At 34.5% G+C, this 27537-nt stretch overlaps 1 protein-coding gene and 1 non-coding gene across 2 annotated transcripts; one reads left to right on the top strand and one right to left on the bottom strand.

The window, feature by feature from the left end:
- The first annotated feature begins 719 nt into the window (after positions 1-719).
- On the top strand, positions 720-27537 carry LOC115425579 (neural proliferation differentiation and control protein 1-like). The gene is made up of 9 exons (XM_030143208.1): positions 720-840; positions 2241-2408; positions 10480-10569; positions 13021-13238; positions 20052-20290; positions 23343-23424; positions 25885-25964; positions 26580-26679; positions 27310-27537. Exons 1-9 carry the CDS (start codon positions 720-722, stop codon positions 27379-27381), a joined length of 1170 nt encoding a protein of 389 aa, XP_029999068.1. The 3' UTR covers positions 27382-27537.
- trnak-cuu (transfer RNA lysine (anticodon CUU)) lies at positions 12595-12668 on the bottom strand. The gene has a single exon. It is a non-coding gene; the product is annotated as a tRNA-Lys (tRNA).

Here is a 27537-nt window from a genome sequence, read left to right as displayed (position 1 = left end):
GGTAAGAGGTGGTTTTTCAGGCATAGTGCAAATGGTGTATCAGGCAAAACTGCAATGAAAGGACCTTTTTCAGCAATTAGTCACATGAATTAAAAAAAACAGATGTTGACACACATCACAACAAGCAAAGAAGAAGAGTTTTAAAAGAAGCGTCACGGTATGTGTGGACACGCCAGGCAACCCAATAATTTTTTAATTTAGTAGGAGATAGAGGGGTAATATAGAATAATAATGAATAGGTCTGTAAATAAACACAATATTTATGTTGGTTGCCATGTTTATGGAATGACTTCTCATGTCATCTCACAATAATAAATAAACAAATCATCACATTATGCACTTCTGTTTTTTCAACATTTAGTAAATCAGTAAAGTTTTGCCCATATCTCCAATGGAAAAGCAACTATTGACTTTGTGTGATGTGTAATTAATATTTGTCTGTTTATGTGGAGCATTTGACAACCTGAAAATCAGCGCTTTAACATTCATTTAAAAAAGAAATATTTAGCTTCTTTGGGACAATGTCTACAAAGTTTGTTCACAGTTTTGAGAAATTTAGATTTTTGAATTTTTGACAAATTTTTGTCATATTAAAAATGTGTCTTTACTTATAATGGTCCAATTTAAGATAAGATATGCCTTTATTAGTCCCACAAGGGGAAATTCCAGAATTAATTATTATTATTATTATATTAATAATAATCCTACTATAAATGCACATGTCGGCCCCGCCCCATGTCCCATCGATATCCGCTCGATCGATGTTGCAGCACGGGAGGTGTACGGATACAGTGCCGCTGTTGCACCACAGGAAGGCGCTATCGTACAATGGCACCGCGGGTACAGTGCGGCTGGTGATATTTACATTATATTTATGCATTTGGCAGATGCTTTTTTCCAAAGTGACTTACAGGGGAAAACCAAAAATTTAAAAAAAATAAAAAATAAAATAAACACAAGAATAGATTAAAGACGTAAAGCAGCTGTACAATTAAATATATAATAATGATATATGTTTTGTCTGTACTTTTAACCTGTGTTTTTAAATTTATTTTATTTGTTGCTTCCTTGTTTGTTTGTTTTAAAATGGACTGCTGAGTCTGGAAATAATGATGATGATGATGATGATAATATATTATTAATATGTTAACCCTTTCATACATACTGGTCACTACAGTGGACAGCTATTCTACAGCTGTTCTCTTGTATATTCCTGGGTTTTTGTTTTAGTTCCATATCAGCCAACACAGCACCATCCCATACACTGCAATTCATACCATTACTGTAACTTTCCTGTTCTTGGTAAACCTGATCTGCACTAACATGTTTGAGTGTAAATCAATTGCTTATTGTTTTTAGACTGTAATTAACAGTTTTCTTAAACAAAAAGTTTGTTTGTTTTTTTTTTGCATATTATCTCCATGAACTGAGTGATAACTAGTATTAGAGTATGATAAAAGATGAGAAAACATCAGATCTGCTGCATTAAAAATGTTTTTATTCCATAGTTTTCACACAGTATATCATTTTCTGATATTACAATTTAAATATGTTTTTGCTTCAAAAATTAAACACATGGTGTCCAAATGAGTGGACTTTTTTTGTAACTCCACAAAAAATTGGTCCATATAAAAGATATTAAATCACATTCTTTTTTTCATGCCTAAAGAGGAATAAAAACACTCTGGAAAAAAATCTTGAGTAAGGTTCTCAAAATTCATGCATGAAAGGGTTAAATATTTTGATGGATTATAACATGTAAATAGTTAAAGATATCAGTATATGTCCTATTGATCACTGATAGGAAGTCGTATACTGACTTTGACTGAATCAGTTGAGTTCTCCTCCAGTGAAAGTCCCGCCCATTTTTATTGGCAGATGGATCTCCTGCATCAGGACCACAGGACTCTAATATAGAGACAGAACCGGACAATATTGCAAATTAAACTTGATATTGATTCTTGATAGAACATGACGCTAAGTTACAGGGACATTGGTTCTATTTCAGTTTTTTTTTTTTTTTTTTTTCAATAATTGCACTGGTTCCTAATTTCAGTGCACACACAATGACAACAAAGACAATTCTGATTTTCTTCTTCTGATAATGACAGAAATGATCATGAATTTAAGATGCAAACATTAACAAGTGCAGCTGAAATGTCCATTTGTTGCGAAAATGTGTCTAAAGACCCCTGAGTCGGTGCAGGTGTTTGACGTAAGTGTTGTTTGTCCGTCTGCAGGGTCTCATCTGTGTCCTCGGAGTTTAGATTGCGCCCGAGCAGGACGTCACTTCTGCCAACAGGGAAGCTCGCACTGCGGCCCCTGTCTCCGCCCACTGGTGGAAAACTCCCACGGACGCTGCGTGATCAAGAGGAGACACCTTTCCCACTCCACTCAGTCCGCTAAAGGTGGGTCACCAAGTCCGAAACACACCTAGGAGGAAATGTCTTTTTTTTTTATTCAAATTTTTATTCAGAACAGTCTCATAAGACATTGTACAGGACACCAATAGTAAAAAGTACACTGTTTTGGGTTTTTTTTTTTTTGTTTTTTTTTTTGGAAAGAAAAAAAGAATATCAATAATGCTCACTGCAAGGAAGAAAAGGAACGTGCAAAATAAATAAATAAATGAAAAGAATAAATAAAGTAAATAAGTAAAAAAATGGATAATAATGATATTAACAAGTTTGTGCACATAGCCAATCACACTTTTAGGACATAAGACAAAGAAAATTATGCATAAATAGATATATATATGTCTACGCACAAAGTATTATTTATAGTCATAGTTCAAAGAGATAGAAAGAAAGAAAAAAGTAAATGAGTAAAAAAGGAAATAATAATAATAATAATAAATAATAATAATAATAATGATATTAACAAGTTTGTACACATAGCCAACTACACATTTAGGACATAAGACAAGCAAAATTCTGCAAATATATATATATAATATATATATTATATATATATATATATATATATATATTTATGTATGCACACACACAGTATTATTTATATTTATAGTCAAATAAGTACAAAAAAATGGATATTAATAATGATATTAACAAGTTTGTACACATAGTGAATCACACTTTTAGGACATAAGACAAACCAAATTATGCATAAATAGATATGTATACGTATGGGTTTTTTTGTTGGGTTTTTTTTGTGGATCAAACCAAAAACTAATAGAGTTATAGCCGATTAATAATGACAATTCCAAACTTTTCTCTGTTCTAATGTGAAAAATGTAAAATTACACGATGTAAATGTTTACATATACAAACTATCGTTTCACAAAAAATATGAAGAATGTAAACATTCATGAACAACCTGGCATTTCTTAAGAAAAAAGTGGAATTTTAACAATATTATGATTGTTACTAAATATTTTGCACCTTTGTAAATCCACTGTGATCATGTCGAAATTGTTGATCCATAATTTTGTTAATATAGGACTAAAACAAAGGCAAAATTTGGAGGTTATTATTATAGGTACTTATGTTATTTAAGTTATATTATTTTATCGCTCCAACCTGCTTGAAATCTTTTTTTTTTTGAAGATGCAATGTCTTAAAGGCACAGGTTTGTAACTGTAATCTTCACACCTCTGAGCCTCTGTGCTTGGCCTGGATTTTTCCTTTTTTTTCTTTTTTTCAGTGCTTTTAGTACATTTATGGACATTGAGGTTGTACCTGCAGCCAATAACAGCATCACACAGTGTTTATTTATTTATTTAACCTTTATTTAACCAGGTTAATTGATAACTGATTCGCATTTACAATAACAACCTGGCCAAGAGACAATATAACTGCATACAGGTGGATATTATGTAGAGCTGAAGCCCCGCCCCTTCTTGTTACCTCCAGTGGCATGCATTACAGTCAATGATGAAAGACAAGTCCATTTTTGATCCCATTTGATTCCATTATTTACACATAGGTTTTTCAGTTTAACCCCCAAAGACCCAAACATCCACCATCGAACAAAATCATCTACTGATCTAAACTGTTTAACTCCTGTTGATCCACTAATCCTATCAATACATGGAAATAATTGCTGTAAAATACAGTTTTATCTCAATTATTCATAGGATAAAATGTACAAAAACTTGTAAAATGACAATAAAAGGAGCAAAATACTTGAAAAATACAGAAAAAATTAACCAAAAAACTTAAAATATGGTATAAAAGAGAACAAATCCTTCTAAAGTGAGGAGAAAATGAGTAGAGTTCATCGTTTTCTAACATCTTGAACCCTGTATTTATTCTGTTAACCCTCAAAAACTAAAACCATCTACTGATCTAAACTGTTTAATACCTGCTGATCCACTAATCCTGTCAATACATGGAAATAATTGGTGTAAAATACACTTCTTCATCTTTTCATGCTCATCAGATATGACTCATTTGGATGTTCAGAGGCTCGGTAGTTACCGTGGAAACACCGTCATCTTCTACAACATTGATTCACCAGTAAAACCCATGGACATCCACAGTAAAAGCACATGTGTCCAGTTGTGAGGCGTGTGTGTGTGTGTGTGTGTGTGGTGTGGTGTGTTGGTGTGCGTGGTGTGTGTGTGTGTGTGTGTGGTGTGTGGTGTGTGTTCAGAGCAGACTCCTTCAGCTTCCATTTCCCTCAGTGCAGATCAGATCAGATCCAGACTGGACTCAGCTGTCAATCACAGTCCAAACTAGTGCAGAATGGACTCAGTCTGAATCTGAAGGACTCATGGATCTAACGGGAGTCACTGATGGTCTGGACAGGGTGGACTTCATCACACTGCTCCTCCCTTCTCCTCCTTCTCCACCACCTTCTCCTCCTCCTTCCCCGCCTCGTCCTTCTTATCGCTCTTCTTCCTTCTTCCCCCTCCCTTTCATCACCCGCCTCCTCCTTCTCACTCCTCCTCCATCTCCTCCTCATTCTTCTTCTCCTCCTTCAATCCATCACCCTCACTCCTCCTCCTCCATCTCTCCTCATTCCTTCTTCTCCTCCGTCATGCAACCCTCCTCCTCCTCCTCCATCTCCTCGCTCAGTCGTCGTCCTCCTCCTTCATCTTCCTTCTCCCTCCTTGTCTGCCTCCTTCCTTGTCGTCTTCCTCCTCCTCCTCCTTCACCATCTCCTCCTCCTCTTCCTCCTCCTCCTCCTTCACCCCTCTCCTCCTCCTCCTCTTCCTCCTCTTCCTCCTCTTCCTCCTCCTCCTCCTCCTCCTCTGTCTCCTGTCCCTCCTTCCTCCTCCTCTTCCTCTTCCTCCTCATTCTTCTCCTCCTCCTTCATCACCCTCCTCCTCCTCTTCCTCCTCTTCCTCCTCCTCCTCCTCCTCCTCCTCTGTCTCCTGTCCCTCCTTCCTCCTCCTCTTCCTCTTCCTCCTCATTCTTCTCCTCCTCCTTCATCACCCTCCTCCTCCTCCTCCATTCTCCTCCTCTTCTCCTCCTCTTTTTCCTCCTCCTTCATCTACCTCTCCTCCTCGTCTTCCTCCTTCCTCATCCTCCTCCTTCATCACCCTTCTTGTCTTCCTCCTTCCTTGTCGTCTTCCTCCTCCTCCCCTTCCTCCTCCTCTTCCTCCTTCCTCCTCCATCGTCCTCCTCCTCCACCTCCTCTGTCTCCTGTTCCTCCTTCCTCCTCCTCTTCCTCTTCTTCTTCTCTTCCTCTTCCTCCTCCTTCTTCTCCTCCTTCACCCCCTCTTCCTCCTCCTTTATCTCCTCCTCTTTCTCCCCCTCCTTCATCTTCCTTCTCCTCTTCGTCTTCCTCCTTCCTTGTCGTCTTCCTCCTCCTCCTCCTTCACCATCCCCTCCTCCTCTTCCTCCTCATTCTTCTCCTCCTCCTTCATCACCCTCCTCCTCCATTTCATCCTCCTCCGTCTCTTCCTCTTTTTCCTCCTCCTTCATCTACCTTCTCCTCCACGTCTTCCTCCTTCCTCATCTTCCTCCTCCTCCTTCATCACCCTTCTTGTCTTCCTCCTTCCTCGTCGTCTTCCTCCTCTCCTCCTTTTCCCCGCCTCCTCTGTCTCCTGTTCCTCTTTCCTCCTCTCTTCCTCCTCCTCTTCCTCCTCCTTCACCCCCCCCCCCCCCCAATCACAGACTGAACTGTGTGTGACTTCTCTTATATTCAAACACATCAGTGATGAATCCACTGAAGTGTGTGGATTCATCACCATGAACTCAAACACTGTCGTTTATTCTGACTCAGCCGGAAACACTCACTACTAGAGCTGTCACGACCAGGACGTTTGAACTACTCATTAATAGTAGAAGTCCACCAGTTTTGGTTTATTTTTAGCTCATCTGTTGTGAAGGTGCTGTGTCTGATGTCACGGATGTCATGAATTAGAAGGTACTAGAATCAAGCAGTAATAATAAAAATAGTCATAAATGAATAATTATGTTATAATATGCAATAGATAGCTAGATAGATAGATATATAGATAGATATAGATAGATAGATATAGATAGATAGATAGATAGATAGATAGATAGATAGATAGATAGATAGATGATAATTATTAATTAATTACAGGATAAAAGTTTAATAAAGTGATAGTAATCATAATAGTAGTCATAACAACAATATATAAGTAGTATACTATGTAAATAATAGTAATAATAAGCAATAAGAAAAAAAAATTACATCAATAAACAACATTGCACAACATAAACTACACAGTCCCACTGGTGGAGCAATAATATAATGTGATTTCTGTAGAAAACTTCCCCATTAGGTAAATCATCTTGGTTTTCAGACAGTAAACAGGGTTAACCCTCCGGTATCTGGGTGCGCTTTTTAAGCATACTTTGCACTTCGTGTTTAAAAAACTTCATATTATTTTTCACAATTTAAATAAGGTTGAATTCAAAAGTCGTTCATTTGTTCATTTGTAAACAAAAGAAAATTACAAGACTAGCATCTGTCTCCCAAGTGTGCTAAAAACACACTATTTCTTCCATGATAACCACTGTTTTTGATCTGAAAGCCATTAAGGCCTAAATCCTGCTTTTACTGATATCTGGGCTTCATTTGAGAGGTGAGGGTCTAAATTAATTTATTAACATTGTTAATGTTGCTTTTCATCATTGACATATGCCAGGCAGCAAAAATCAAATGATATGTAATCCAATTTTTAAGTAGTATTTTGAAAAAAAAAAAGACATTTTGTGTTTTTTGCATCAAAAAATGTAGTGACATCATGATGAAAAGAGATTGTTTAAAGAGTTTTTAAAAAATCTAAAATGAATGATTATTTGACATGTATTAGGGCTGACCTTGATTTCAAAAATAAAATCAAATTAGAGCAGAAAAATAAATCAATATATATTTAATAGTTTGATTTATAGGTGTGCATTTTTGGCACACTCGGTGACAGATGCTAGTATTTTTGAACATTTGACCTAGCACCAAAAATAATGCAAATTAACCGATGTTGGAGTTAATCATTGACATATGCCAGGATGAAAAAATCAAATAGTATGTGATCCACTTTTTATGTAGAATACTGAAAAAAAATAGTTTTTTGTGTTTTTTGCATCCAAAAAAATGGTTTGTTTACATTACAAACACAGCATTTAAAGGTTTAAAAAATGTGACCGTTATTGAATATTTGGTATTTTTATTCATGGCTCAAGTTGATGAAAAAAAGTGTAAAAGAATTAAAAATGGATGGGATACTGGAGGGTTAAATCTGTGATTGACAGCTGTACCTACCAGTCACTGATCAGATTCAGAGCAGACGTGGACATGACTCTGCTTCCCCACTACTGGCTTCACTTTTCTCAGATTTACATTCAAACCAGTCACTGAACTCCACCGTGACAACCCTGCAGTTCTTCATCCTCCTCCTCAACACAGAAATCCCTGACTCTCCTTTCCCTCCTTCTCTTCCTCTCTTTCCTCCTTGTTGCCATGGTGACAGTTTTCATTCATGCTTCTCGGGAAGGCCTGCTCCACTGTCAGGGTTGTGTTTGGTTTTTTCTTTTGTTTTTTTTTTTTCCCTCTGTCCGCCCACACTGTGATCAGGGGACAGTAGAGCAGTGGGCCACCCACCCACACTCAGCGATACACACCGAGTACTACTATAATAAATGAAAGTACACACATACCCATACAGTGTTTACCCAAACACACACACACACACACTGCGTCACTCTGTCTGTGTGGCTTCACCCACTCGTCACTGATGTAAACTCCCTCTGCAGCATACAGGAGGTGGAGGCAGCACCAGGAAAACACACTGGATGCAGTTGTTTTTGACACCACACAGAGGCGGTGTTATCATCAGCCCTCTGCACATTCCACACTTTTAATTCCAACAGTCAGCAGAGGGTTTATCTGTGGAAATTTCCACTGGAAAAACAACAATACAGTGATTTAACCCAGAAAACTGAATTAAAGAAAAAATTACAACAGACTGATAATAATACACAACCATACAAGAAAAACTATATGTAAATATAAAGAAGAATATATATAATTTATTATAATATATATTTTATATACCAAATATATCACAGGTGTCAAACATGCGGCCCGGGGGCCAAATCTGGCCCGCCAAAGGTTCCATTCTGGCCTGCAGGGTGAAAGTGCAAAAACAGTCCAGGTTGTCCAAATCCTTTTGGTTCAGGTTCCACATACAGACCAGTGTGATCTCAAATAAAAATAACAACAATAACCCATAAATAATTACAACTACAAATTTCCTTTGTGAAAAATTATGTGGAAAAAATGTAAGTGGAAAAAAATAACATTATACTGTGAATATATGTACATTTGCAAAACTATTCTTTCACAATAAAATGCAAATAAATACGGAAATAAAAACAAAGATGAACAACCCCAGATGTGCAATTTGAACAATATTCTGCCTGTTACTAAATGTTTTGTGCATTTATGGATCCACTGTGATCTGTAGTTGTGTTAATATAAGATCTAATATTGTGGAAATTGTTCAAATTTTAGTTCCAAAATCCAGAATTTTAACAATATTCTGCCTGTTACCAAATGTTTATGTAAAACTGTGTGTAAATGTACATGTATAATAAGTCGAGGCATAATATTGTTAAAATTGCACTAATTTTCAAATGAAATTTCGTTTTTTTCAGGTTATTCACATATTTTTTGTAAAATATAAATATTTCATCATTTAATCGGGGGTTTTTTGTACTAAAAGAAAAGAAAAACTTGGATTTGTCATTATTTATAGGTTATTAAGTCATTATTTTACTGGTCTGGCCCACTTGAGATCAAATTGGGCTAAATATGGCCCCTGAACCAAAATGAGTTTGACAGCCCTGAAATATACATTTAACCACTTTATTAAACACAGTTAGAACAGCAACTTCTATAGTATGTACTAGACAATGTATTTCAATATGATAGTTAAAGAATATACATAAATAAGTGTGCAAATATTGTCTGTAAGTAGAATAGAATAGAATAGAATAGAATAGAATAGAATAGAACAAAATGACAATTTTCCAGTCTGTACAGGTAATATAAATAAGTATAAAAGTTACATAGTAATATAAAAAGAGTACCATCATAGTAAAGGTAAAAAATAAAATAAGAAATACATTACATATATTTTACATCAGGTGCTACGTATGAATGTTTTTTATTTGATAGAAAACCAAAGCAGACAGGCTGAAAATCCCAAAAAAACAGTACAAGTATTGCATAAAGGTTTTCATACTTGGAAAGATTTCTAACCAGTTAATTGTAAATAAGTGTAGTTTAAACACATTTAGTGAAAAATGATGTGTTTGTGAAGCACAAATAATGTGAACAGATGCATGTTTTCTGTGCGAACCACACGTTATAAAAGCGAACCTCCTCCTGCACTGAATTACAAGTAGATGTGTAAATATTCACCAGCGTCACGGTTCAGTTTATTGAATTTCATGCATTCAGTTTGTTTATTATTCAAATTCCACTTAATAAGGAATACTGTTGGGAGCCACCTGCTCTGCTTCTGGTAAAATAATGTTGAAAAGCGCTGTTTGTAATAATGTACATAAAATGTTTATAGCTAAAATAATAACACCTGCTTATATACACAACATATGGGAACCCTTTGATAGATAGTATGTGATAGATTTTTCAGGGGTAGTTTGTTTCCTGGATTAGATCAACAAACAGCAATTTAACAAGATCATAACATCCCATAATAATTTAATAGCTTTACAGGCCTCATAATCAAACTCACTCATGTAGAAGAAACGCTGTCATTTCAGTGTCAGACTGCCTGCAGACACTGACTCACTACTCCCTCTGTTGGTCACATACATGTAATCTAATGATAAATTTAGGTCATTTTTGATGTTTTATGCTACAAATACTGCATTTAACACACTTTTTTTTCAGGGGTGGTTTTGTTTCTGGATTAGATTTGTGGTGTGTGTGATCATGTGTGGTATAAGATGAACACATTGTCTGGTCTGTAGATGTTGTGTCAGTGATGATGTGTGTGTTTTTGTGTTCCTCCAGGTAAGATAAGCCCTTACCCTGAACTGGACGAGGAGCTCGACATCCTGTCGGCCATCATCAGTGAACAGAGGACTGAGACCAGACTGCCAGGTACGACTGTCACACACCTGTCACATACTGAGTGTACACTGAGGCTGTAAAGGTGGAATACAATATTTCTACTTCCCCTCATGAAATGACTGTGACAGTGTGATATGTTGTTAATAGATATGTTAGTTTTATATTAGTTGTTTATTTTTACTTTTGTTTTTTAGTTGAGTTGTACAGGCTATAAGTCTATATTTATTTTATTACAGATCTGTTTAAAACGTATTGTTATAAATCTGCTCTATCTTGGTGATGCCAGTGTTGTTTATATCATTTATTGTCTATCCCAGTTAGGGATGGGAATCGAGAACCGGTTCTTTTTTTAGAACGGATCCCAGTAGCTCGATTCCTTGGAATCGAGCTACTGGGATCCTGCCTGCCTGCCTGCCTGCTTAACGATTCTGCTTATCGATTCCACCTTTGTTGTGCATGACGTCACACGTATGCTACATGTTGTGGTCAGAACGTAGTCAACATGGCGTCTGAGGCAGAAATGGTCCAAACAGACGACACCAGGTCCACTGGAACCACTGTCCAAAGCTTCCATTTCTTCAAAAGGGTGTGGATTCCCTCCAATATGGTCAAGCATTTGTCCACAGCTTGTGCTTCATTTGATTCACTACTTAGCTGCGCCTTGTGAATGTAGCAGTAGACTGAACACCAGGCCATCATTCGGACCCAGTTTCCGGTTCCGGTGCGGGCAACAACGTCGTACCCCCTCAAATTACAAGTTTCCAAAGGTAGGGGAAAGGAAATGAGGTGCACAACAACGGGAGACGGGCAGAGTCGAACCGGATTCCACGTAGTGGAAATGTGGCAATAGAGGAATTAGTAAAGCATCTTTAGTTTCACTGTCACTGGCCATGCCCACCCCCCCAACCGGTAGCGGCGTCATATGTTGTTATTATTTGTGCATACTGTATTTGTTATATTTTCTGTGCAGAGATGGAAATATAAAGACAAACACATTCTTTTGTACTCTTTTATTCCCTCACCCAATGAGAATCGATAAGGAATCAGATCGATAAGCAAATCGATAATGGAATCGGAATCGTTTAAATTCTTATCAATTCCCATCCCTAATCCACATACTGTACATACTGTGCATATTATAATATGACAGAATTACTTTTTAATTATTATTATTATTAGTAGTACTTTGTTATTTATTATGTATTTCCACTAGTACTTTCTAATGAGCAATTGCCTGTTATTTGGGGGGGGGGGGGTCACTGCTATTTTTTATAGCTATTGTTATTACTATTTTCTTTGCTTTTTGTTTTGTTTTATTTCTTATATGCATAAATTCAGTGTTGTGCTGCTTCTGGAACCCTAATTTCCTGAGGGCTCTGCCCAAGGGATTAATTAGTTCCATCTAATCTAATCTAATCTAAATCACATTAAAGGTGGAAACTACTAAACTAGGCCTACATGAAATAAACTGACTTTCACTTTCTCAACCTGCAAAATTGTTCAACTATCTTTTTAATTCCAAACATTATAAATTAATAGCAATATTTATATGCTTATTTAACCCCCAGTAGTTGAGACCAAATATGTCCATTGCTGTAAACAAACTGTTGAATCCCTAATCGTATCAATGTGGAGTTTATCTGTTTTTTTGTTGTTGTTGTTTTTTTAATTAAGATTCTCATAATTTATGCTAACATATATGTTTTGCTGTTGCTCATAAAGTCAGACTAAATTATTTTTATTTCTTCTGATGAAATGATTGTGACAATGTCATTTATTGAATATTGAACTCCATTCTTTACATTTTACAGCTGTGTCAGTGGAGAACACCCTTTTATTAACACTAATAATTTGGTCTTTTTTACTAGCACAAAAATGGACCAATTAACTGCAGGACATTACTCATAATATTTCATAAAAGAGCTGAATATTTATCTTTTTTTAGACAAATATCAGGTTTATGTAGAGTTCAAAGACAGGGTTTTTTATGGTCTTTAAGTAGTGAAGACAACATGGAAATGCAGCTGAATTGGGTAAATGTAAAGGACGATCTTTCACCCAATGTGGGGCTCGAACCCACGACCCTGAGATAAAGAGTCTCACGCTCTACCGACCTGAGCTAACCAGGCTGGATTTTACAGAAAAATAGTTGAAATTTCCATCCTGATTAACACGTTTTCTGAACATTAAACAACTTCTCTTTCTTACCAGCATGAATATCTACAAGAACTTTTCCCCAATGTTTAGAAAAAGACCAGAAACTTAAGGTATTTCGGAAACGTTACCACCTCCACCTCAAATAATCAAACTTAGACGAAACGCTGCCATTTAAAGGATCAAACGGTTGCAGACAGTGACTCACTACTCCCTCTAGTGGTCACACATGTAATCAATAAATAATTTTAGGTATTTTTTGATACTTTAAACTACAAATACAACATTTAACACCTTTAATACTCACATCCTCCCTCCTCGTCTTAGCTCCTCCCTCTCAGGATGTCCCCAAACCCAAATCGAAGGAACTCAGCGAGCCTGGCCCCGCCCACACGGCGTCCGCCACAGAGCAGCCAACGAGCACCAGCGCCGCCAGCGTCTTACCTGTCAGCTTGACTCCGCCTCCCATCGCCACAAACCACACCCCCGCTCTGCTCAGGGGCCCCGTCATCGTCCCGCACCCGTCCAACGACACGTCTTCATCAGTAAGTTAAGGTTTAGCATCGACATAATTCTGAAACAATAGTTTTTATGATATATGATAATGGGGTTATATACAAATTTCAGATATTAAAAAAGTTATTAAAGCATTTGAAGACATTTGAACAAGTAAAGTTAAATTGTAAAAATCTTTCCATGCACATACCAGTGTTTCCTGTTGTTCTATAATCTGTCAATATTCTCAAATGTGTATACTTCGATAATTTTGTGGTACTTTTACAAACTCCGAATCCAGTAAAACACATATTTGAGCGCTTAAAGGCAAACACTGTCTTATTATAACCTGACAAAGTATTCAAGACATTAATTTAGACAATAGAGAGAGAAAATAATGAAGCAAACACAATGGGTCTAATGTGAGAATCACTCATATCGTCACATTTATTCTGTTTTTTTTTTTCACATTATGAAGCTTCTTTCAAGTGTGAATGTATTTTATTTCAGACCTCTTGAACAAATTACATGTAATGAGTTTGCTGTGATTCTAGTGGAAGTGCCTATTAATAATTATATGTAGCATTTCAAGCGGGGGGGCTGGATTCAGGAGGGGAAAAGTAAATGTGCGATTATATCATTGCAATTTGAGACTAAATAGCTTGGTGATCAAGGAAAAATGCACGACAGACTAAAATGAGCAAAAGCACTAGAAAACACTAACTCAAGGATAAGGTAACAGCTATAAAGAATTCCGGTCATTAAATCCGAAATACCACCATAAAGCACAGACTCGTTTAATTTATTTCATTTTCCTACATTTAAATGTCCCTAAATCCATTGACATTCACATTGCAGCATCCTTTCCAATCTATGCACAGCTGGAATGTGAATTGTGCACCCGCACTTGGAAGCAGTTTGGAGCTTTTAAGGACCTCAGTTCCAAAATGAAGCTAGTATCATAAAGGTGTAATACCACTGACTGCCACTAGATGCTGCTCTATAAAACTGTGGCTTCAGTAGACTGACTTTCAACTTTTCTCTTAAGATACTAGTCACTAATATTTTTCCAGGAGTCATTCTGCTCTCATTTGTTGTATTTGGACCCTCTAGTAAGTGTTCTGGTCCATCTTTAAATTAATTTTCTTTTATAAGATCTCAAGTCACGTAAAAGCTTTAATGTCTGCTGTTTCCGATTTTGACTGAAATATGTATTTGTGTGGTTAACCGGTTCCACTAACAAGACTGGAAAATTACTTTATTGCACAATACTTAATGAACTTTACTATTTTTATGGCATCAGCAAGCTAATGTTTAGCATTAGCTTACTTCTGATCCCTTGTGCTCATGTTGTCCCACCCCTTTTGTCTAAATGTGGTCACTTCTGGCTCCAAAAAGCAAACATGGCCATGACTTAATCACAAACTACTGCTTTAAACAGCAGTTCAGAAACCAGTGGGTGACATTATGGTTTCTTCATCTAATATTCAGAATTCCTGACATTCTGCTTTACACAACTGGTTGCACATGATGCGTTCTTCATTTTCATGCAGAATTCTCCTGTCGGTGCACCTGACCATGGTGCTGATAAAGATCTGGAGTTGGTTCCCGGAATGCTTTCAATGGCAGCTCACTGCTCCTAATGCTAATGCTAATGCTAAAGCTAGGTGCTGTGTGTGTTAGAACAGGAGAAATCCACAGACTGACTTTCCTTACTGGATGACAAAGCAAGTTAGCCTTTTAACCTTTAACCTTTAATAGTATAATTGGTCATATTTAGTGGAGTTGGTCCCTGAGCACCTTCAATGGGAGCTCACAGCTTTTAATGTGTGCTATGTGCCAATGCTAATTGCTAATGCTAGGTACTTTGTGTTATTGATATGGTAAATATCTGAGACTGAATTTCCCTACAGGGATAATAAAGTGAGTTAACCTTTAACCTTTTAATAAGTATAATTGGTCATATTTAGTGGAGTTTTTCCCTGAGCACCTTCAATGGGAGCTCACAGCTTTTAATGCGTTCTATGTGCTAATGCTAATTGCTAATGCTAGCTACTGTGTTTTTTTTATCTGGGTAATATCTAGAGACTGAATTTCCATACAGGGATAATTAAGTGAGTTAACCTTTAACCTTTTAATAAGCATAACTGGTCACATTTAGTGTAGTTGGCCCCTCAGTACCTTCAGTGGCAGCTCACAGCTTTTAATGCACGCTATGTGCTAATGCTAATGCTAATGCTAGGTACTTTGTGTTTGCTGACATGGGTAATATCTAGAGACTGAGGTTTCCCCCACAGGTATAACAAAGCAAGTTACCTTTAACCTTTTAATAAGTATAATTGGTCATATTTAGTGGAGCTGGTCCCTGAGTACCTTCAATGGGAGTTCACAGCTTTTAATTTGTGCTATGTGCCAATGCTAATTGCTAATGCTAGGTACTGTGTGTTTATTGATCTGGGTAATATCTAGAGACTGAATTTCCCAACTGGATGACAAAGCAAGTTAGCCTTTAACCTTTAACCTTTTAATCAACCATAATTGGTCATATTTAGTGTAGTTGGTCCCTGAGCACCTTTAATGGGAGCTCACAGCTTTTAATGCACGCTATGTGCTAATGCTAATTGCTAATGCTAGGTACTGTGAGTTTTTTGAGACTGAATTTCCCTGCAGGGATAATAAAGCACGTTAGCCTTTTAATAAGCATAGTTGGTCATATTTAGTAATTCCTAATAATAATAATTGCTAATGCTAGATACTTAATTTACACAGTTTGCGGAAGTTATTAGTGTCTAGAATCTGTTGCAGCATCTCTTAAGAATCCTACTATACTGAACGTTCTGTGTCCGGCGTCCGGTACAGGGTCCGATCGATGTTGCAGCACGGGAGTGTGCTATCGTACAATGGCACGACGGGTATAATGCCGCTTGTCCCACTATACTAGAAAAGTTTGGATACATAAACGTTCTTTCATGTGGCAAATGTGTGTTCAACCTAATAACCACACACACAGTCCTGACATGTCGTAACTGAACACATGCATTAAATTTTTATCACCGTTGGACAAAGTCTCTTATAAATTTCCGACCCTGTTTTGGTTGTGATAACCTCACATAGACTCTTTCTATTTGTTCAGGAGGTTTGAATCACTATTGTGAGAACTAGAATCATCTCATCTGAAAACAAACAGAAGTCACAATCTCGTACCAGCACAAGGAGTGAGGTTTATAAAAAAAAACCCACAAAAACAAGTTCTGGGAATTCAAGCATTTTGCCGCCTTTGAGGTGGACAACTCAGGAGTTGAACCAAAGAGAATCATTTAATCCTTTACCCAACGCGGAAAAACCACAGGAACAAAAAGACCATCTATATACAACATTTAAAGACACTACAGTATGAATCGTTACGTTTTGAATGTAATGAACAGTCACACTTTGTAATCCACACCATGAATGCAGTAGGTGATGAATTTACCTGCATTTTGTTTTATATTATTACATACTGCGGTGGTTATAACAAAATGCACTGTTGCACTTTTGTATGATAAAATCTATTGGTGCAGTTATTAAAAAACCAACCAAATGTGTGCGCTCAGTTATAAAAATTGTCAGACTTTCATGTAATTCTAGTTTAAGGCGTTGTACAGCGGTTGTGGTTGGGAAATTTTCTGTCAATTGACAGGATATTTGAGGTTTTATTTTCACATGTTTTAGTTTAAAGCATAAAGTGTGTAGACCCATTTACATAACCAGGGAGTTTGGAGTTTATTGCAAGGAAATGTACATTTTTTTTAATGAAACGTGGTTAATTTCACATCACTTTAGATCACAGGTGTCAAAACCAGCCCGCCGAAGGGTCCAATCTGGCCCCTGGGATGAATTTGTGAAATACAAAAATTACACTGAAGATATTACAATCAAGGATGTTAAAATCATTTTAGGTCAGTTCAATCTAAAGTGGGTCAGAACCAGTAAAATACTATAATAATAAACTATACATAATGAAAACTACAAATTTGTCTCTTTGTTGTAGTGTAAAAAAAGTAAAATTACACAAAAATGTTTACATTTACAGACTAGCCTTTTGCAAAAAATGTGAATAACCTGAAATTTCTTCAAAGAAGTATGTGGAATTGTACCAATATTCTGCCTCTTACTAAATGTTTTGTGTATTTGTAGATCCACTGTGATCTGTAAGTTGTGATGCACATGTATAAATGATAAACTAAGGCGTAATATTGTTAAAATTGCACTTATTTTACTAAAGAATTTTCAGGTTGTTCATATTTGTTCATGTTATGTTCAAGTACGGTTCATAGGTGTAAACATTTTCATAAAGGAATTTTGCTTTTTTCACTCAAAAACATAGAGAGAAACTTTGGAGTTGACATTATTTATAAGTTTCTTTACCTATTATTTGTATCATTTTACTGGTCCGGCCCACTTTAGATCATATTAGACTGTATGTAGCCCCTGAAATGAATGAGTTTGACACCCCTGCTTTAGATAATATTTTACCATAATAACCTTCTCTGTGTACAAAAATTGGAAAAAGCCAGAACAGATAATAAATAATAGAAAGCTTAAAAACAAAACCCCAACTTCTACATCTAAGAAAATGCTTTGAGACAATGTTGATACTTAATGCACTGATTCACTGCAAGAAAATGTACAATTTTTCACTTAAAAGTGTATGGATTTCACATTACTTTAGATAATTACTTTACCATAATGACCTTCTCTGTGTACAAGAAATTGGAAAAGCTAGAACAGATAATAAATAAATACACAGCTTAAAACAAAACCTCCAACTTCTACATGTAAGAAAATACTTTGAGATCATTTTCATACTTCATGTATTGATTCACTGTAAGAAAATGTACAATTTTTCACTTAAAAGTGTATAATTTCACATTACATTAGATCATTATTTTTGCCTTAATGACCTTCTCTGTGTAGAAAACAGCTGGAAACTATAGAGCAGGGGTGTCAAACATGCAGCCCGGGGGCCAAATGCGGCCCCCCAAAGGGTCCAGTTCGGCCCCAGGGATGTTTTTGCCAAGTGCAAAATTCTACAGTCTGAATTGAATTAAGCAAAAAAAGAAACATTGGCTTGAATTAAGGAAAAATCTTGAATTAAGCCAAAAAAAAAAACAAACTTCAATTAAGTTAAAAAAAAAAAATCTTCAATTAAGCCAAAAAAAAAAATCTTCAATTAAGCAAAAAAAAAAAAAATCTCAAATTTAGCTATATATCTTCAATTAAGCCAAAAATCTCAAATTTAGCAAAAAATCTTGAATTAAGCCAAAAAAATCTTCAATTAAGTAAAAAAAAATCTTGAATAAGCCAAAAAAAAAAAAAAATTCAATTAAGTAAAAAAATAAAATTCTTGAATTAAGCCAAAAAAAAAAACTCTTTAATTAAGTAAAAAAATCTTCAATTAAGCCAAAAAAATCTCAAGTCTAGCAAAAAATCTTCAATTAAGCAAAAGAAATCTTCAATTAAGTAAAAAAAAATCTTGAATTAAGCAAAAAAAAAAATCTTCAATTAAGTTTTAAAAATCTTCAATTAAGCAAAAAAAATCTTCAATTAAGTAAAAAAAAAATTTAATTAAGCCAAAATAATCTTCAATTAAGCAAAAAAAAATCTCAAATGTAGCAAAAAATCTTGAAATAAGCAAAAAAAAAACTTCAGTTAAGTAAAAAAAATCTTGAATCAAGCCAAAAAAATTCTTCAATTAAGGTAAAAAAAAATCTTGAATTAAGCCAAAAAAAAAAATTCAATTAAATAAAAAATCTTGAATTAAGCCAAAAAAAATCTAGAATTAACAACTTATTTTTTTTCTTTGTTTTAGTGCAAAAAATAACATTAAATTATGAAAATATTTACATTTACAAACTATCCTGTAACAATAAAATGTGCAATAATCTGAACAAATATGAACAACCTGAAATGTCTAAAGAAAATTAAGCACAATTTTAATAATTTTTCTGCCTGTTCCTCAGTGTTTAGTGTCTTTGTAGATCTGATCCAGAATGCACATGGACAAATGAGAAGTTGAGGAATAATATTGTTAAAACTGCACTAAATTTTTGTATGTTTTTTATTTAAATTTCAGTTTTTTCAGGGTTTGTTTTTTTTTTTTTTGGATAGTTTATAAAAGTAAGTATTTTCATAATTTAATGGGGGTTTTTTACACTAAAACAAAGACAAAAATTTGGAGTTGTCATTATTTATAGGTTATTCTGTTATTTTTTCTGGTCGGGCCCAGTTCAGATCAAATTTAGCCAAATATGACCCCTGAACTAAAATGAGTTTGACACCCCTGCACTAGAGCTTAAAGCTTAAAAAAAAACACTCCAACTTCCACACCTAAGAGATCATTAGATAATTTTGATACTTTATACATTAATTTACAGTATTTTGGTTTTATCTGTGGCCAAATTGGCTTATAACAGAAGGGAAAATCCTGGAAATCCACCACTGATATGTCATGGATAATGTACAATGTAGTGATGCATGACTGATGCGGATAATTTGTTTTTAATTTCGTTGTAATTATTTCCAAAACGCCTTAAAATGAATGAATTTTCAAGTGCGATAACTGAGAGGGCCCTGTTTTACATTTTTTCCACTGGTCTTAAACTCCTCTTAAACTGACGTCATTTACACCAGTGGAATAAACAGATCCTACAAACAGGACTTGACTTCTAATTTGCTCCGGATCTGTTTTCTTGGTCCCGTCAAACCGAGAACTAGACCACAGAACATGTGGACGACTTCAGGAAAATGGTTCCTTTGTCTGAATCGATGTTGGTACAGATTGTTTGTAAATGTCAGGACTGGCCTCAGATTTACTCCATTAGTCGTGCCTGGCTTCCATGACCGCCTCCACAGTTATTTTCAGCGTCGCTTCTCCAGACCCGTACGTGCTTCGGACTCGTCTGAGCTCAGTCGCCATCATGTCTTCGGCGTCTAACGTCCCCAGACCCGCCGACCGTCCCTTCGTGCTCACTCTCTGTATGTATTTCTTCTCAGTTCTCAGCAGCGTCTTCGTCGTGGGGGGGTCGGTGGCCCTGATCATCGCTGGAACCTGTTGGGTCAGGTAGGACGTCCAAAAAAAAATTATAAAATATACTGTATGTGGATGGAATTGACCTTTTTACAGCAGATATTTGGACTCATTATGGTGAAAACATACAGATGTCTTAAAAAATGGTTGCATCTTTTGTAGGTGTCAGTGTAGTTTGTTGTTTTGATGCTGATTCATTAAAATTGTTAAATAATAATAATAATAATAAAATACAACAAACCACCATTAAACCATAAAGACCCAGTGCTAGTTTTGTGCCAGTTCCCGAATGAATTTTTCTCTATTTCTACCTTTCTTAACTGATTTATCACCAGTTTTTAATATACACAACAAACAAAAAGTTAAGGATATTTCTTTTTTTTTTTTTTTTGTCATTTTTGCCATTTGTAAATAAAACTATGTCTGGTCATTGAAAAAAATTGTTTCAATTCACACACAAAAAAGTAAAAAAAAAAAAAAAAAAAGTGCTGTGCAAGAATCCCAACTGAAAAAAATTGCCCCAAAATTTTTAAAATATCCTTAACTTTTTGTTTGCAGTGTATGTAGGTGTCAGTGTAGTTTGTTGTTTTGATGCTGATTCATTAGAATTATAAAAAATAAATAAATAAATAAATAACAAAATACAACAAACCACCATTAAGCCATTAAGACCCAGTGCTACTTTTGATGAATTTTTCTCTTTTTCTACCTTTCTTAACTGATTTATCACCAATTTTTTAATATACACTACAAACAAAAAGTTAAGGATTTTTTTTTTTTTTTTTTTTCATTTTTTTGGCATTTTTACTGTTTGTAAATAAAACTATGTGTGGTTAATGCAGTTCACACAAAAAAGTAAAAAGCGCTGTGCAAGAATCCCAACTGAAAAAAATTGCCCAAAAATTAGAAATATCCTTAACTTTTTGTTTGCAGTGTATGTAGGTGTCAGTGTAGTTTGTTGTTTTGATGCTGATTCATTAGAATTGTTAAAAAAAAAAAAACAACAAACCACCATTAAACCATAAAGACCCAGTGCTACTTTTGTGGCAGTGCCCAAATGAATTTTTCTCTAGTTCTACCTTTCTTAACTGATTTATCACCATTTTTTTAATATACACTTCAACAAAAAGTTAAGGATATTTCTCTTTTTTTGTCATTTTTGCCATTTGTAAATAAAACTATGTTTGATTAATACAATTCACACAAAAAAGTAAAAAGCGCTGTGCAAGAATCCCAACTGAAAAAAATTGGCCAAAAATTAGAAATATCCTTAACTTTTTGTTTGCAGTGTATGTAGGTGTCAGTGTAGTTTGTTGTTTTGATGCTGATTCATTGAAATTGTTAAAAAAAAAAAAAAAAAAATACAACAAACCACCATTAAACCATAAAGACCCAGTGCTACTTTTGTGCCAGTTCCCAATGAATTTTTCTCTAGTTCTACCTTTTTTAACTGATTTATCACCAATTTTTTAATATATACAGTATATATATATATATATATATATATATATATATATATATATATATATATATATAATATTATCCTCTGTATTTTGCATTTTTTGGTATAAATCATATATTTTCCTATATTTAATTCAGACAGCATGTTGATTTTCATGAAAGCTCTGAGTAAATTCAAAGTTAATTATATAAAATGAAGAAAAAGGTACTTTTTCAGCAAAGTTATTGCTAACTGACTGTAAAAACAAGCGTCTCCATCCACTGTCATTGATCCAACTGTGAGCTCTGGAAACCGAAATAAAAACATTCCCATATTTTCTAGTATTGTTTCACTATCAACAGCAAAAGTATGTAAATTTATGTCAAGCATTTCATACATACACATTCAATAATTCAATAATGATTCAATAATATAATAAAAACAAACCAGTAAGACCATATTTCCTGAAACAGATAAAGATTAAGAAATGATAAGAAATAATCTCCTGCCGGATAAAAATACTCTTACTAGGAAATTAAAATTGCACGAGACGGCGATGGAAATTGGTTCCATCTGAATATTTATATGGATGAAAAATATTTGCTTCACGAGATAAACGCTTTAATTCCAGTGTGTCACACAACACTGACCTCATTTTACTCTCACGAGTCGATCACTGTGTTGTAAAGAAAAGACACCCCCCCCCCCCCTACTTTTTCTGTTTCTTTTGTAAATAAGTGACAGGTCGATGGATACTACTGTGAGTTCTGTCTTAAAAATGAATATGATATTTAGAAATATACTTAAAAATTACTACAAAGTGGAAATAACCTTCTTCATAGTTTAGTTATTTTCATGTTTGGATTCATGTGTACTCATTTATTTTAATTAATTAATAATGATCAAATTTAGCTGCCATGTTTTCTCAAATAGTGACCAGGCTTTTATTTTTCTCAGCTTGACGTTTTGCTATCTGTTCTATGTATGCAGCACGTCTTTTCTGGTTTCAAAATAAGAGCCCTCTAGTGTTTTATTGAACTGAAAACATTCTTTGCAGGACAGAGTTTTTATTTTGTAAAATGTCTTCACTGAAAAAGAAAGACACACACCTGCAGTGACCGAGATCCGGCAGTAAGACTTCAGATGTACAAGTGTTGAAAACAGACAGATTATATTATTGAATGTATTAGATTAAACATGAAAATAACAATTGTTTAACTGGCAACACATTATATGACAGACACTGGAGTTTTAGACATATTTTTTTATATTTTTACTTTTTTTTTTTTTTTTTACATGAGGAAATTGTATTTACTTGTGTCACCTTCAACACTAGCTAATATTAGAGACAAGTTTTGTAATTAACCACTTTTTATTTGAGGAAATACTGTAAAAATATGACAAATTGCCCCTTTAAATAGATGTTTTTACATGCTGCGTATGAAAGGAACGCTGCACTTGTTTTTGTTCTGATGTTTGTTTAAGACTTGGATAAATATTATAAAAATACAGCAAAATGCTCTTTTCCACAGAAGCATTTGAAATACATTTGATTTCATTGTGGCATTTATATCCCTTGAATTAAATTAATCTCTATTCTGGTAAATGTCATTAGAACTGAAGTGAAAATAACTGTTTTTACAGGTTGCAGAAAAGTGTTCGTCTAACCCAGAAGGTGGACTACCCCGCATATGGACTGATGAGAGCCCAGACCTTTGATAATGTGGTGAGTGGAAACTAAGATAATGGAGGAAATATTACAAAAATTACACCAAAGTTGTTAAAATCCTTTTAGTTCTGGTTCCACATACACACCAATGTGATCTCAAGTGGGTCAGACCAGTAAAATAATAACATAATAACCTATAAATGATGACAAATCCAAATTTTTGGTAATTTGAGATTTTTTTTTTTTTTTTTTGCTTAATTGAAGTTTTTTTTTTTTTACTTAATTGAAGATTTTTTTTGGCTTAATGGAATTTTTTTTTTTTTTTTACTTAATTTAACTTTTTTTTTTTTTTGCTTAATTCAAGATTTGTTTTAACTTAATTGAAGATATTTTTGGCTTAATTCAAGATTTTTTTAAACTTAATTCAAGATTTCTTTTGGCTTAATTCAAGATTTTTTTTTACTTAATTGAAGATTTTGTTTTGTCTTAATTCAAGATTTTTTTTTTACTTAATTGTAGATTTTTTTTTGGCTTGTTCAAGACTTTTTTACTCAATTGAACTTCTTTTTTGTTTTTTTGCTTCATTCAAGATTTTTTGCTAAATTTGAGATTTTTGGGGGGGCTTTATTGAAGATTTTTTTACTTCATTGAAGATTTTTTTGGTTGTTTTTTTTTTTTGTTTTTTGGATTTCTTGGCTCAAGATTTTCTTCTTAAGATAATGGAGGAAACATTACAAAAATTATACCAAAGTTATCAAAATCCTTTTAGCTCAGGTTCCACATACATACCAGTGTGATCTCAAGTGGGTCAGACCAGTAAAATAATAGCATAATAACCTATAAATGATGACAAATCCAAATGTTTCTCTTGTAACAACACAATTAAAATATTTACATTTACAAACTATAATTTCACAAAAAATGTGAATAGTAAAAACAACCATGAACAACTGGAAATTTCTTAAGAAAAATAAGTGGAATATTGTGCCTGTTACTAAACGTTTTGTGTATTTGTAGATCTATAATCCATAGATCTGTAAGTCGTGTAAATGATAAACTGAGACATAATATTGTTAAAATTGTACTTATTTTTATAAAGATGTTTATGGTTGTTCATGTTACTCATATTTTTAAAGGACAGTTTGTAGATGTAAACGTTTTCATCATGTAATTTCACTTTTTCACTCCTAAACATAGAGAAAAGCTATCTATCTATCTATCTATCTATCTATCTATCTATCTATCTATCTATCTATCTATCTATCTATCTATCTATCTATCTATCTATCTATCTATCTATCTATCTATCTATCTATCTATCTATATTATTTTGTTCTTTTTCATTTTGTTGCTGATTTGTTTATTTTTTGTTCATTTTATTTGTTGCCTATTTTCTTAAATTTTATTCATTTTTCACTAATTTTGTTGCTTATTTTGCGCTGATGCTTATGTTTGTCTGTTGTATCAGTGTGTTATCACGTACTTTTTTTATTTTATTTTTTTTTATCATTTTTAGAATGATCTGTTTATCAAGCTGATTATTTTGTCTATTTCTACTAACATTATTTATAATTTTGTTCTTATTGTTCATTTTGTTGCTTTTTTTGTTTATTTTGTTGCTTATTTGTTTATTTTTTGTTTATTTTGTTGCTTATTGTTTATTTTATCTATCTATCTTTCTGTCTGTCTGTCTGTCTATCTATCTTCATTATTTTGTTCTTTTTCATTTTGTTGCTTATTTGTTTTGTTTTTTTGTTGCTGATTTTTTTTTATTTTGTTGCTGATTTGTTTGTTTTTTGTTCATTTTGTTGCTGATTTCTGTTCATTTTCTTGTTTATTTTTTGTTCATTTTGTTTATTGCCTATTTTCTTAAATTTTATTCATTTTTCACTGATTTTGTTGCTTATTTTGTACTGATGCTTATGTTTGTCTGTTGTACCAGTGTGTTATCATGTACTTTTTTTTTTAATTACCATTTTTAAAATGATCTATTTATCAAGCTGAAAGATTTTCCATGATTTTCTCCTTATTGTTAATTTTGTTGCTTATTTTTTGTTTATTTTGTTGCTTATTTGTTTATTTTTTATTTATTTTGTTGCTTGTTGTTTATTTTGTTATCTATCTATTCATCTCATCATTATTCTGATAGTATTTTACTGGTTTGACCCATTTGAGATCATACTGCACTAAATGTGGAACCTGAACTAAAGAGAATTTCACACCCCTGATATAGAGCGTACATTAATAAAGTATGACTCTACATCATTAAGTTGAGCTGTTTTCACTCATAAAACCCTTTGTTTTTTTCACATATTTGTTGGATATCATGTGTATTGTTCCCAGTGTCGGTACATGTCTTTACAACTGTGTCATATGATTCCGTATGATGTCAAACGCTTCCATTCTTGAACACGTGCAGTCCGGACACATGCTGTGCAGTCAGTGTCATCAGCAGACGTGACTGAGTGCAAACTAAAGCCTTTGTCATGTCCACTCTTACCCCTCACTGTGTTCCAGCCCGGGGATAAGAAGCTGGCCCACAGTGCCCAGATGTACCACTACCAGCACCAGAAGCAGCAGATGCTGTCCCTGGAGAAGTGAGTCACCCCCCCACCCCCCCATCTGCCCGTCAATCTACGCAGTCGCCTGGAATATCTAACCCATAAACACCCAGTGCTACTTTTTTTTTTAAACCTTTCTTAAGTCATTTATTTCCATTTTTTATAATATTACTTTCTGTATTTTTCATTTTTTCAGTGAAAATCATGTATTTTCCGATATTTAATTCACTGATGATGTAGATGTTCATAAAAGCGCAGATTAAAGTTCAGGGTTATTATATCAGAAATGGCGAAAACTGAAGAAAAAGTGACTTTTTTTAACAAAACATAACAAAAAGTGATCATAAACCCAGTGTGTCCATCCACTGTCACTGATCCAACTCCATGGGTTTTACTGGTGAATCAATGTTGTAGAAGATGACAGTGTTTCCATGGTAACTACAGAGCCTCTGAATGTCCATATGGGTCATATCTGATGACCATGAAAAGATGAAAAACTGTATTTTACACCAATTATTTCCATGTATTGATAGGATTAGTGGATCAGCAGGTATTAAACAGTTTAGATCAGTAGATGGTTTTGTCACCAGCGGCTGTTCGGGTGTTTCAGGGTTCATGCCTCTGTGTTTGTGTTTGACCTTTGACCTGCAGACACAGGGAAGGACCCAAAGTCCCCGACTCTGGAGCGTCGACCGATGAGGAGAACGAGGACGGAGATTTCACAGTGTATGAGTGTCCTGGACTGGCACCTGTGAGTAACCTCTGTTCTATTCTATTCTATTCTATTCTATTCTATTCTATTCTATTCTGTTCTATTCCATTCTGTTCTATTCTATTCTATTCTATTCTCTTGTGTTCTATTCTATTCTGTCCTTTTTTATCCTGTTCTGTTCTATTGTATAATATTCTATTCTATTTTGTTCTGTTCTATTCTGTTCTGTTGTGTTCTATTCTATTCTATTCTATTATGTTCTATGCTATTCTGTTGTGTTCTATTCTATTCTATTCTATTCTGTTCTATGCTATTCTGTTGTGTTCTATTCTATTCTATTCTATTCTATTCTGTTCTATGCTATTCTGTTGTGTTCTATTCTGTTCTATTCTGTTCTATTCTATTTTGTTCTGTTCTATTCTGTTCTATTCTATTCTGTCCTTTTTTATCCTGTTCCGTTCTATTCTATTCTGTTCTGTTCTATAATATTCTATTCTATTTTGTTCTGTTCTGTTCTATTCTATTCTATTCTATTCTATTCTATTCTGTTCTGTTCTGTTCTATTCTGTTCTATTCTGTTGGTTGGTGTTACTTAAATTCATTCTTTCACTTTGAACTCTGAACTCTGAACTACATTACCCAGACTCCTTTGTGCTTGCTCATCTTCAGACAGGGGAGATGGAGGTGAAGAACCCGCTGTTCGACGACTCCACCCTCTACTTCCAGAGGTTCCACAAGTAAAACCCGGACATTCACCGACTGACCCTGAACGCATCACCTGTGTGAGCGGCAGAGTCGACTGTACGGTGAACACGTGGGTCCAAACCCTTTACCTTCGCTCACCACGGAGAGTTTAAGGCTCACGGAGGAGCGAGGAGGAGGAGCGAGGAGGACGAG

The sequence above is a fragment of the Sphaeramia orbicularis genome, chromosome 9 (genome assembly GCF_902148855.1).
Source record: "Sphaeramia orbicularis chromosome 9, fSphaOr1.1, whole genome shotgun sequence".
NCBI classification, from domain to species: Eukaryota; Metazoa; Chordata; class Actinopteri; order Kurtiformes; family Apogonidae; genus Sphaeramia; species Sphaeramia orbicularis.
Note: the sequence above shows the minus strand (reverse complement) of the source record. Positions and strands in the feature narration are given on the sequence as shown.

What these genes read in the sequence shown, in the direction of transcription:
- LOC115425579 (XM_030143208.1), top strand. Translation starts at nt 720, where the DNA reads ATGTCGGCCCCGCCCCATGTCCCATCGATATCCGCTCGATCGATGTTG. An exon ending in CTCCACTCAGTCCGCTAAAG is followed by an intron (nt 2,409 to 10,479) that starts GTGGGTCACCAA and finishes GTGTTCCTCCAG; the next exon opens with GTAAGATAAGCCCTTACCCT. An exon ending in AGTGTCCTGGACTGGCACCT is followed by an intron (nt 26,680 to 27,309) that starts GTGAGTAACCTC and finishes GCTCATCTTCAG; the next exon opens with ACAGGGGAGATGGAGGTGAA.